At 43.0% G+C, this 12,759-nt stretch overlaps 1 protein-coding gene across 1 annotated transcript in view; it reads right to left on the reverse strand.

The window, feature by feature from the left end:
- Positions 1-12,759, reverse strand: part of CIT (citron rho-interacting serine/threonine kinase) — a 169,668-nt gene that overhangs the window by 95,941 nt on the left and 60,968 nt on the right. The window contains exon 9 of the mRNA XM_065889532.1: positions 5,033-5,216. Within this exon, the coding sequence (XP_065745604.1) occupies positions 5,033-5,216 (184 nt within the window). The remainder of the gene's footprint in view (positions 1-5,032; positions 5,217-12,759) is intronic.

Consider the following 12,759-nt stretch of genomic DNA (forward strand, 5'->3'; position numbering starts at 1 on the left):
TACACTCAAGCAAATGAAAACTCTTGGGGAGAGAGTGTGTATGCATGTGTTCATGTACACACACACACAAAGTGAGAGCCTCTAAATGAAAAGAGGAAGAAGGCAGAAACATCCAAGAGCTACACAGTCCACCTACTCAATAAACTTGCAGAGGCTGAAAACAAGCCCAGCCTTTCCACCGCCGTCAGCTCTCATCCCACCCTGCCCCACCCCACTGCTCAGTCACTGCCCATGATGGGCCTCTGCTTCTGAAAAGCATGTGAACCTGGGGACCCCACATAAATGTGCCCATTTCTCTTGCCTGTGGCATTTATTTGGCAGCCTAGCACAGTGGCTGAGAGACCCTGGAGCCAACTTGCCTGGGTTCAAGTCCTGGCTGAGCCGCCGGGAGCCATGTGACCTTGGGCAAGTTGCTTAGGCTCTCTCTGCGCCTCCGTTTCCTCACTTGTAAAATGGGAATTTTACAAGTGAGGAAACGGTACCTTCCTTGGGAGCTGTTGTGCAGTTTAAGTGAGTTAACCTGTGTAAAGTGATTGGATCAGAGCCTGGTACAGAGTCAGTACCCTGCAAGGATAAGCTGCTCTTATCTCCCTGCCCACCTGAAATTCTATGTGCCTCTCCACTCATCCAAATCCACTGTCTTCTAAGAAGTTGAGGCAAATATTCTACCTTCCATTAGTCCACTTATAAACTCAGTTCCAACACCTGTGTTTTCTGAGGGTCTATAATGTCCTGTGCTCCAGGAAAACCAGGGTGAATAAGACCCAGCCCTGCCTTTGAGATCACAGCCGACGTGGGGAAACAGACATATTCCAACAAAGGTGATCACTGTACTTTGGCAAGAACTTGGAATTGGCATTACCCATTAAGTGCCCCCATGTCAGATTTTTTGCCTTCCCCTCCCACCTCTCCTAAAGCACTTAGACATCCAATGTTTACACGATATTCTGCAGTCAGGGTGTTTGCTTTGTGTCCCATGAAGTATTTCACACATATACGTGTTTAACTGGATGGGAAGGAACCCACTCTGGGACTGGGCCTTCAAATTCTGGCCCCCAGTCCACTCCACCCAACAACCACCTTTAAGCTACAGGGATCTGGAGGCTGCACATGAACTTGTGGTGGATCAGGATGTTCAAGCATCACTAGCGGAAAGTTCTCAGGGCCTGGGGAGCTGGGTTTCTGGTCTGGCATGACTTTGGGCTATTTAATTATTGCTGAGTTCTTTCCATATCTTCTTCACATATATAGAAGGACACCATGCATATAGAGACTAGTGTAGTGGTAATAACAAAAATAGTAACAGTGGACGTTCCGTGTGACTTTTCCATGTGCCAGGGACTGGAACAAGTGCTTTACGTATTTCACATAATCCTCAAAACAGCCCTAAGAGGCAAGTATCATTATTACCTCACCTTGCAGTTGAGGAAACTGACATATGCAAAGAGGCTTCAGTAGAGCAAGGAAGAGGCACCCGAAACTGGTTCTCTGAAAGTCTGGAAAGGCATTGGTGGAAGCCATTTTTCACTCTTCCACAGTCACAGTGTTTGGATGGCTGGTTCCAAGAATAAATTTTCAGATCCACCCAAAAGGAAAGGAAAAAGCCCTGAGTCAAAAGAGAAAGCCCCCAACAGGGGGGCTAAATATAGCCTATTCAGACACTGTCATCCCACAGATTCCAGTCTCATCGAAATCCCATTGGTCCTCTAAGATTGCCAGCGTCTCCAAAAGCATAAAACCAGCATGCGTAAAAACTAACACAAAATATAAAACCAAATGGCTTTTTCCTTCTGGAGTTTATACTGAAGGTTTGCAGAGATGCACTGCTTCTAGGAAGAAGGAGAGGGACCTAAAAAAAATGTACCCCACGCTGAAAGAGGAGGGAGGAGGGCTAGGATCCATTATATTTTTAAACTTTTAACACACTGATTTCTGTTACTATCCCACCAGTGTAAAATTCAAGCTAACAGAGGCTCAGAGCAACACCCAGGCATCCAGAGCTTAGGGCTTTAGTTTGGGTCATTGTTGGTTAAAAAGAAAGAGGCACCAGATTTGCACTAACTCTGCCATCATCCCACCCCAAAGATGACCAAAACTATTCTGTAGGATCTCTCCCATGCCCTCCAACTCAAGCTGCAAGGAATTCCCACTACATCTCAGACACAGAATGCTGAGATCAAGATTCCTGTGAAACCTAAAATGACGCATTCAATGGCTGGCTTAAAAATAGTCTGGGGTCCCAAAAAAGAATCCTAAAAAGTGATGAGCAAATGCAACAATTAAAATCATTCTCACTGCCAGTCTCTGTGAAAACTCTTTTCATTCAGCTCCACCTCTGAACATTTAATTCTTTTCACTGGTAACAGATCTGGGGTCAGTTTTTTCCAACGCAGTAGAGCAGCATCTGTAATTTCCTTTGTGGTGTAAAGAGTGAGTAACAGTACAGGTAATCAATGTGTGTAAATAAAAACCTGTGATGCTGAAACAGGGAGGGGAGAAGTAGAAACTCAGAAATACCAGGTCCCTGGTGGCGATGGTGGCGTCCCAGAAAATTCCCCCCAATCTCCAAATGAATTTTGTTAACTATATGTTTACAAAACTGCAGGGGCTTCTGAGTAATTTCATCACTGCATCTTTTCTATTGAATTTCTAAACAATGATGATCCAATACGTCCAGGGTCACCTACATCCAACAGGTGGGGTGAATTTCCAAAATGATGTTGGAGGTTTCACCCATAGGGCTGTCCCTGGCAGAATAAACACATCTAACAGCAAGATCACATTGTAAGATATAAGATGAAAGGAGATCATTCTGATTCCAACCCCAAATTGCCACGGAAAGGGCAATTAAAGCTCTCCCACCCAAAGACAGGTATACTTCAATTCCATCTTCCACATAAAAAATACATGGTTTTGTTTGCATGGACTTTTTTTTCTTTTTTATGAGAATCTTAAGCATTCTGTTGGAGCATGAACAGAAGCTCATTTTATGCTCTAGAGATATATTTTGAACTACCAAAGGTAAAACAGCATATCTTCCAATACAGTGAGCAATATAAACACAATCTAGGGGGAAAGGATCATGAGTAAATTAAAACAACAAATATTTATCGAGTGCCTGGGCCTTAATACTGAGAGGCCCCTATCGGAGAGCTCCCTGAGCTTTCTGTGAGAAGCAGAAAGATGCAATTACAGTCTTCCTGAAAAATAAGCAATTAATCACACACTGCTTCAGATTAATTGCAATGCCTGAGAGCCCTCACATCATTCTGCCTTTGCCCCTGAAATCTTATTCCCTCACGTCCTTCCTGGTTTTTCAGATCATTGATTAGCACCCCAAGCAAGCTTTCATTCTGAGCCAGCTCGCCCACTGCTAATCAGAACTAGAACTCTCCACGCACCTCTGTCCAGTCCGACAGGTGACCTTCACTGTGCTGTGTGTGTCAAGGTTAAGCTGCCCACTAACCATGCATCCTTTAACATTGGGCCTCCAATTCTGCCCTGCTCTTTGATGCTGGTACAAAACCTCCCAGCCCTGCTGGGCCATTTCAAATCCATCTGATGGCACATTCAACAGCTAGTGAGCTTTCTGCCTCTCCTCCCATTATCTAGATTGCTTTGGGGATGCAGAGCAAATTAGCCCGAAAGGTACAGCCAACACCACCAAAATCCAACCCCCAATTTTAATCCCAGCCCCCAGGGAGAGAGGAAAGAAGGGTCCCCTCGGTCTCTTGCAACACAAACAGCTCTCTCAAATTCTATCGCAGCCCACAACGTTACCTCCCATCAAGTGCCCAGTTCCCCCCAGTTGTCTGAAATCTTTCCAGGAACATTACTGTCAAAATAGCACCCATGGGGAGACACTATCCAAGAACCTACATGACATCCCCTCAATTCAATATCTGAGCTACGAGCACAACAAACCAGGACTAAATGCTGCCAAGGGAAGATCAAATTCTGCTTGTTTTCTAAGTGGGCAGCGACCGATCACCCAACATTACCCCGAGAGGCTCCAAGTGAGGGAGCTGTGGCATCGGGGGAATAACACAGCCAGTCCAAGACCTTCCCAGGGAACTTGAACCTCTGAACGCAGAATGTCATTGGATCAGGAGAACGAAGCAAGACACTGAGCTCTGACATCCACAGAGGCTACTGCATTTTAGAGAAATTCCAGGAGGCTGGAAGCCAGGGACCTCCCCCCACCCAACCCCATCCCCAAGTCCCAAGTGCCGTACTAATGCGTTTTTCTTTAGCTTTTTCAAGAATGGAGAAAGACTGATCATGTCAAGAGGTTTACAGTAATATTTATACTTCCATTTTCTAGTCTCCCGGTTTGTTTTTTCCCTTGTGAAGCCCAGTTTCTGTGAATCAATGACTCGGCTACATCATACTCCCTCCTGGTGGCTCACAGTAACGGGGCTCTCTCTGGCTGCCAGTGCTTTGCCGGCTCAGAGGCTCAGCTGCCGGATTCCCCAGTCTTGCAGCAGACTTTGAGCTGAGCCAAGTACCATCTCTCCGTTAGAGCTCTGGTACAGCCACTTGCAGCTCAGGTAACCCCATCGGGAAGCCTTTAGCTCGTGAGAAACGGATTTTAGGATTCTTTCAATACTGCCAAGAGAGCAACCTCCATCTACCCACCTGAGAGATAGAGGGCTACACAGATGGAAAAATAGATAGACAGCTCATCTTAACCCTGCACGTTCCTCCCTTCACCAAGGCTCTGCACTGCTAGGTATCTCCCACTATCTCCTCCCCTCTAAAGAAGACCAAAGACTGAAAAACTAACCCAAAGTACCCGACTGACAATTATGATGCTATGGACAGGAAGAGGTACCTTCAACACAGCAAAATGAGAATATGAACAGTCTACCCCTCCCAAAGCCCAACCAGGTCAACTGCCTTCCAAACGCAAGCTGGTTAACAGCTTTCCTCCACTGCACTCCCCCCGGGCTGCCACTGCCACCGCCGCCACCTTTGGGCTCTATGCCTTGCATCGATGCAGGTCCCTTAGAAAAGTCAAAATTTCACTTACTCAGATCTACCAAGAATTCCCAGTGCCTTGCTATACGAAAACCCCACAAACGGCAGTTCTTCTCCTGAGAAACCTGAGGGGTTCAGCTGGCACGGAGAGGATGAAACCCACGAATTCTTCTCTGGTTCATCAAAATTGGAGGTGTCATCATCAGACTTGAGGGTGGGAACGAAGGGGGGAGGAGCTGGTTAAAGAAAAACAAGAAGGGGTGGGGGGGGAGAAAAATTCAGACGGATTCAACACTGTTGCGGAGAAGAAAATCGTCTCACTCCTTCAGCGTTCCCGATGGCACTGCAGCGCCTGCTTTCAATCTAGCTCACACACAGGCAGACCCAGCCTCTGCTCGGCTCTTACAGCAACAAGAGATTAACCCCTTCCCTGCCAACATGGCCACCAACCCGCAGACGGGCTGCCTTCCCTGCTGGGGTAAACTGAAGGGTAAACTCAAACAGGTCACTTGGTAGAACGAAAAGCACTTGGGGAACTCGTTTGAGCAAGCCACTCATTCCTGATATTTCCAGAATGATGCTACAGAGCATCAGATGGCTGGTGCTGGTGTATCAGATGACCTAAACCTTTTTATTTCCTCTTCCAGACAGGTCCAAATTATTAATATTTAGTGCTAATCACTGGGATAAGATGGAATTTCTACATTTCGTGGATTAACTGGAGTGAGAGAAATGAACAGGAGAGAGAGTTTGGGAGGCATGTAACTCATGTTAGGATAGCTCTGCAGTCTAGCCCATTCATATCCGGATGAGTATACTCGGAGCACTTATGTACCACTTTTTTTTTTTTTTTTTTTTTTAGTTCATCATCCCTCCTCCCCAGCTCGATCATGCCCCTGAATCCGCCGCAGTTTAATCAGCATAACGAAATGCCAGCCAGATAAAGTTCTTCCCGATGATGTACGGCACCCCTGTGCACTGATGGTGTGGATGGATGGCTGCGTCCTACCTCATTAAGGCATGACTCCTGGCTAAGGACGTCTTACATCTTCTCCACTTCCTGCGGACCTACTAAGCTCTCTTGGTCAGGGAGTTGGACACTCATTCATCGGTCACCAGGAAGCCGCCCACTGTGGTGGGCTCCCAGGGGTATAGCCAGCCAGAAGCGTTACCATGGCTGCGGGCTGAGGCGTCTGTGGTAGGTGGGCCGGGTAAGCTGGAGAGCCGGGCATCACATCCCCCGCAGTGCAGGCTTCATGCTCGCCACTCTGTGCGTGTGTGGTCTGGCGGCAACCCCGCCTGGCCACCTGCGTGGCAGGGGCCAGTGCTGATCTGAGTGACAGAGCACCATGAGTCACGGCCAGAGCTCTGGAGAGCGCCCCCTAGGACAGTTGTCACAGCGCTTCCCAGCCCAGGCTTCTTTTTTAACTCCTTGCTTTCTGCACAAAAGCTGTGTGCCAGATAGGAGCAGCAGTCTATTTTCCGCTTATGGACTCCAAAGAATCTGGCTGTTTCCAAAGTTCCCCAATGACAACAACAACATCGGAAGCAGCAGGCAGCATCAGGAAGGAGACAAAGGTGAAGGGATGTGGAGCGGCAGGAGATGAAGCCAGAATGAGGAGGTCTGGCAGCTCCCGGGAAATGCAAAAAAGAACATTCTCAGAACTCAGGTGCGTTGAGATGTGGTAGGAGACTGAAAAATGTAAAATGTACACTTGCCGAAAATTATTTAACACCTCGAAGCTCTCAAGAGAATTTAAATCTTCCCTGTTAGTGTCAGAATCTACTTGCTTAACGTGTTAAAAATTAGTTGATGGAAAGAAAAATTACATTGAATGCTTCAGCCCACCTCCCATGTGTACTTTCCATCAACATGGGCTCAAATCCAATCAGATTTCAATTACCCACTATCTTTTTATAAGCAAAAAAAACACCTTTTAATGGAAATTATACTTCACGAGGATAAAAAAGAGAAGTTTCCCATCCCAAAATAAGGAAACTCAGGTAAAGACTGAGGAAATGTATGGAAAGAGATTTGCAGATGATATTAATATGGAAGCATCATGGCTGGTGGCACATACTTTGACTAAGTGGGTTCAAACCACAGCTCCGCCACTTACCAGCACTGTGACCTTGGGAAAGTGCCTTAACCTCTCTGAGCCTCAGTTTCAACATACAGATAATTTCCTCAAAGGGCTGCTGGGAGGTTTAAATGAAAGAAATCTATATAAAGTGCTTACTGGTACAGCTCTTAGCATACAGTAAACACTCCATAAAGATTACTTGCTATTAGAGCAGGAATAAAGAGGCAGACATAGAGAATGGACTTGAGGACTTGGGGTGGGAGGGAGAAGCTGGGGCAAAGTGAGAGCAGCATAGACATGTTTACACTACGGAATGTAAAACAGTTGGCTGGTGGGAAGCAGCAGCATAGCAAAGGGAGACTGACTCCGTGCTTTGCGGATGACCTAGAGGGGTGGGATAGGCAGAATGGGAAGGAGACCCAAGAGGGAGGGGATCTGCTTTGTTGTGCAACAGAAACTAACACAGTATTGTGAAGCAATTATACTCCAATAAAGATCGATGAAAAAAAAAAAAAGACTACCTGCTGCTGTTATTGCCCACATGACAGATGTTTATGACAGATCCTGCAGTTAGAAGGCTAGTGAGATACAGCAGAGTCTGTGTTGAGTATTCTTTCCTGCACAAGACACAGACACTCACGTGGATGTTTGTTAATCGTACCATTTCATTCTTAACAGAAGTTTAATTCCCTTTCCACTATATACTAATTTATCTTTGGGAGACTGAAATAGAATTCCATTTCTGAGTGAGGAGTATGATTAATATAGGGGCAGGAGCCACCCTCTGTGAAATAACTATGACTGAGAAATTCCGTACTATAAATATGATCCCTCTTTAAAACTCCATCACACTCAAAGCTAGCCCATGTAGTCGAGATAAGATAAAGGGCCAGGTAATCTTCAATAAGAGGGAGAAGTCAACATGAAATGCCCCAGCTGGTAATAAGCGAGACACTCACAGGACAGATGAAAAGCTAAGAATGTCAGAGCCTCTAGACAGGTAGTCAGTTGGGTACAATGGGAAACTCTGAAAAGAGGGGCTTCTAGGGGCCACATTTGGTCAGGGAAAAGAGCCACAGCCTCAAGCCAAAGAGAAGTGGGGGAAGTGGAAATCCTCAACCTAAGAGAAAGTGATGGATGCTCACCCTTGTCCAGAGCCCTTTAGAAGAGAAACAGGGCAGCTATTAAAACTGTAGCCCCAGGTAGGGTGTCTGTGGTTACAGTATCCTACATGGTGAGGGAACTACAAGCCAAGAAATTATCAGCAATATTGGTCCAGGATCCCTTAGGGCACTGGCAGATGTAAGTGGAGAAAAGTCTGTAGGACCACGTTCACAACCCAGGGCACACAAGACTCCTTCTCTTCCTCCCTCCCTCCCTCCCTCACTCCCCCCCAACACACACACACTCCCAACTAGAAATGAGTTCACAATAAAAAGTAAAAACCAACAACTACACATAACAAGAAAAAAGGAACCACCCAAACTACCACAAAGGAGCATCAGCAGATACAAAAGTGGGAGAATTAGCCCCCAAAAAACTGCAGATAAGAGAACAATCTAAAATGGACCATAAAATAAATTTTCATTCATGATCAAGGTAAATGAGTAGAAATTCTAATAAAAGAACAAGATACTCTGGAGAAAAGACAAAGCACATTTGAAAGGAACCAAATGGAACTTTTAAAAATGAAAAACATGATTGCTGAATTTAAAGTTTAAAACTCACTGGGTGCATTAAACAGACTAGACACAGCTAAAGAGAAAGCTGATGAACTAGCAGATAGATCTGAGGAAATCACATAGAACCATGCTTCACAAGGTGTGATCTGTAGACTTGCAGCATCAACAGCATCGCCAGGGAGTTGCTTAGAAATACAGAATGGCAGGCCCTACACCATGCCCACTGAATCAGCACCTACATTCCAAAAAGATCCCCAGGTGATCTGTGAGCACACTGCAGTTGGAGAAGTGCTGATACAGAATGCAATACACAGAGACAAAGAGACAGGAGACAGAGAATGAGAAGGTTCAACGTACCTCTAATATGAGCACTGGAAAGAGAATAGAGAACTAGCTCAAAATCTGGATGCCACATTTTAAAGGATTATATAATCTAAAGATTATCAAGTATGTGACCACATCTATCTTGGGGGATTAATTCTCCTCTTTCTTGTACCTTATGGAAAAAGTCCCTTTTCTGATCCTCATAAAACATGACTTTTTCTTGTTTTTTGCTTTAAAAAAGATATTAGTAGGTCACTGAAATAACTGGATTTGCATCTACGTTGATGGAGGTATTCAATGCACCTAAGAACATAGCATAGTGTCAGGCACATAGCAGGTGCATAATAAATACATGCTGAATAGATAACAAACCCAAAACAATTAAGAAAATGGGAATAGGAACATACATATCGATAATTACCTTAAATGTAAATGGATTAAATGCTCCCACCAAAACACACAGACTGGCTGAATGGATACAAGAACAAGACCCATATATATGCTGTCTATAAGAAACCCACTTCAGACCTCAGGACACATACAGACTGAAAGAGACAAAGAAGGACACTACATAATGATCAAGGGATCGATCCAAGAAGAAGATGTAACAACTGTAAATATTTATGCACCCAACATAGGAGCACCTCAATACATAATACTAACAGCCATAAAAGGGGAAATCGACAATAACACAATCATAGTAAGGGACTTTAACACCCCACTTTCACCAATGGACAGATCATCCAAATTGAAAATAAATAAGGAAACACAAGCTTTAAATGACACATTAAACAAGATGGACTTAATTGATATTTATAGGACATTCCATTCAAAAACAACAGAACACACATTTTTCTCAAGTGCTCATGGAACATTCTCCAGGATAGATATCTTGGGTCACAAATCAAGCCTTGGTAAATTTAAGAAAACTGAAATCGTAACAAGTATCTTTTCTGACCACAACGCTATGAGACTAGATATCAATTACAGGAAAAGAGCTATAAAAAATACAAACATATGGAGGCTAAACAATACACAACTTAATAACCAAGTGATCACTGAAGAAATCAAAGAGGAAATCAAAAAATACCTAGAAACAAATGACAATGGAGACACGAGGACCCAAAACCTACAGGATGCAGCAAAAGCAGTTCTAAGAGGGAAGTTTATAGCAATATATTCCTACCTTAATAAACAGGAAACATCTCAAATAAACAACCTAACCTTGCACCTAAAGCAATTAGAGAAAGAAGAACAAAAAAAAACCCAAAGTTAGCAGCAGGAAAGAAATCATAAAAATCAGATCAGAAATAAATGAAAAACAAATGAAGGAAACGATAAAAAAGATCAATAAAACTAAAAGCTGGTTCTTTAAGATAATCAAAATTGATTAACCATTAGCCAGACTCATCAAGAAAAAAAGGGAGAAGACTCAAATCAATAGAATTAGAAATGAAAAAGGAGAAGTAACAACTGACACTGCAGAAATACAAAGGATCATGAGAGATTACTACAAGCGACTCTATGCCAGTAAAATGGACAACCTGGAAGAAATGGACAAATTCTTAGAAATGCACAACCTGCCGAGACTGAACCAGGAAGAAATAGAAAATATGAACAGACCAATCACAAGCACTGAAATTGAAACTGTGGTTAAAAATCTTCCAACAAACAAAAGCCCAGGACCAGATGGCTTCACAGGCGAATTCTATCAAACATTTAGAGAAGAGCTAACACCTAATCCTTCTCAAACTCTTCCAAAACATAGCAGAGGGAGGAACACTCCCAAACTCATTCTACGAGGCCACCATCACCCTGATACCAAAACCAGACAAAGATGTCACAAAGAAAGAAAACTACAGGTCAATATCACTGATGAACATAGGTGCAAAAATCCTCAACAAAATACTAGCAAACAGAATCCAACAGCACATGAAAAGGATCATACACCAAGATCAAGTGGGGTTTAACCCAGGAATGCAAGGATTCTTCAATATATGCAAATCAATCAACATGATACATCATATTAACAAACTGAAGGAGAAAAACCATATGATCGTCTCAACAGATGCAGAGAAAGCTTTCGACAAAATTCAACACCCACTTATGATAAAAACCCTGCAGAAAGTAGGCATAGAGAGAACTTTCCTCAACATAATAAAGGCCATATATGACAAACCCACAGCCAACATCATTCTCAATGGTGAAAAACTGAAACTATTTCTACTAAGATAAGGAACAAGACAAGGTTGCCCATTCTCACCACTATTATTCAACATAGTTTTGGAAGTTTTAGCCACAGCAATCAGAGAAGAAAAAGGAATCCAAATCAGAAAAGAAGAAGTAAAGCTGTCACTGTTTGCAGATGACATGATGCTCTACATAGAGAATCCTAAAGATGCTATCAGAAAACTACTAGAGCTAATCAATGAATTTGGTAAAGTAGCAGGATACAAAATTAATGCACAGAAATCTCTGGCATTCCTATACACTAATGATGAAAAACCTGAAAGTGAAATTAAGAAAACACTCCCATTTACCACTGCCAACAAAAAGAATAAAATATCTAGGAATAAACCTACATAAGGAGACAAAAGACCTGTATGCAGAAAATTATAAGACACTGATGAAAGAAATTAAAGATGATGCAAACAGATGGAGAGATATACCATGTTCTTGGATTGGAAAAAGCAACACTGTGAAAATGACTATATTACCCAAAGCAATCTACAGATTCAATGCAATCCCTATCAAACTACCAATGGCATTTTTCACAGAACTGGAACAAAAAATTTCACAATTTGTATGGAAACACAAAAGACCCCAAAGAGCCAAAGCAATCTTGAGAACGAAAAAAAGAGCTGGAGGAATCAGGCTCCCTGACTTCAGACTATACTACAAAGCTACAGTAATCAAGACAGTACGGTACTGGCACAAACACAGAAATATAGATCAATGGAACACGATAGAAAGCCCAGAGATAAACCCACGTACATATGGTGACCTTATCTTTGATAAAGGAGGCAAGAATATACAGTGGAGAAAAGACAGCCTCTTCAATAAGTGGTGCTGGGAAAATTGGACAGGTACATGTAAAAATATGAAATTAGAACACTCCCTAACACCATACACAAAAAATAAACTCAAAATGGATTAAACACCTAAATGTAAGGCCAGACACTATCAAACTCTTAGAGGAAAACATAGGCAGAACACTCTACGACATAAATCACAGCAAGATCCTTTTTGACCCACCTCCTAGAGGAATGGAAATAAAAACAAAAATAAACAAATGGGACCTAATGAAACTTCAAAGCTTTTGCACAGCAAAGGAAACCATAAACAAGACCAAAAGACAACTCTCAGAATGGGAGAAAATATTTGCAAATGAAACAACAAAGGATTAATCTCCAAGATTTTCAAGCAGCTCATGCAGCTCAATAACAAAAAACAAACAACCCAATCCAAAAATGGGCAGAAGACCTAAATAGACATTTCTCCAAAGAAGATATACAGGTTGCCAACAAACACATGAAAGAATGCTCAATATTATTAATCATTAGAGAAATGCAAATCAAAACTACAATGAGATATCATCTCACATCAGTCAGAATGGCCGTCATCAAAAAATCTAGAAACAGGGCTTCCCTGGTGGCGCAGTGGTTGGGAGTCCACCTGCCGATGCAGGG

Source organism: Phocoena phocoena, chromosome 13, assembly GCF_963924675.1.
Source record: "Phocoena phocoena chromosome 13, mPhoPho1.1, whole genome shotgun sequence".
In the NCBI taxonomy this organism is placed as follows: domain Eukaryota; kingdom Metazoa; phylum Chordata; class Mammalia; order Artiodactyla; family Phocoenidae; genus Phocoena; species Phocoena phocoena.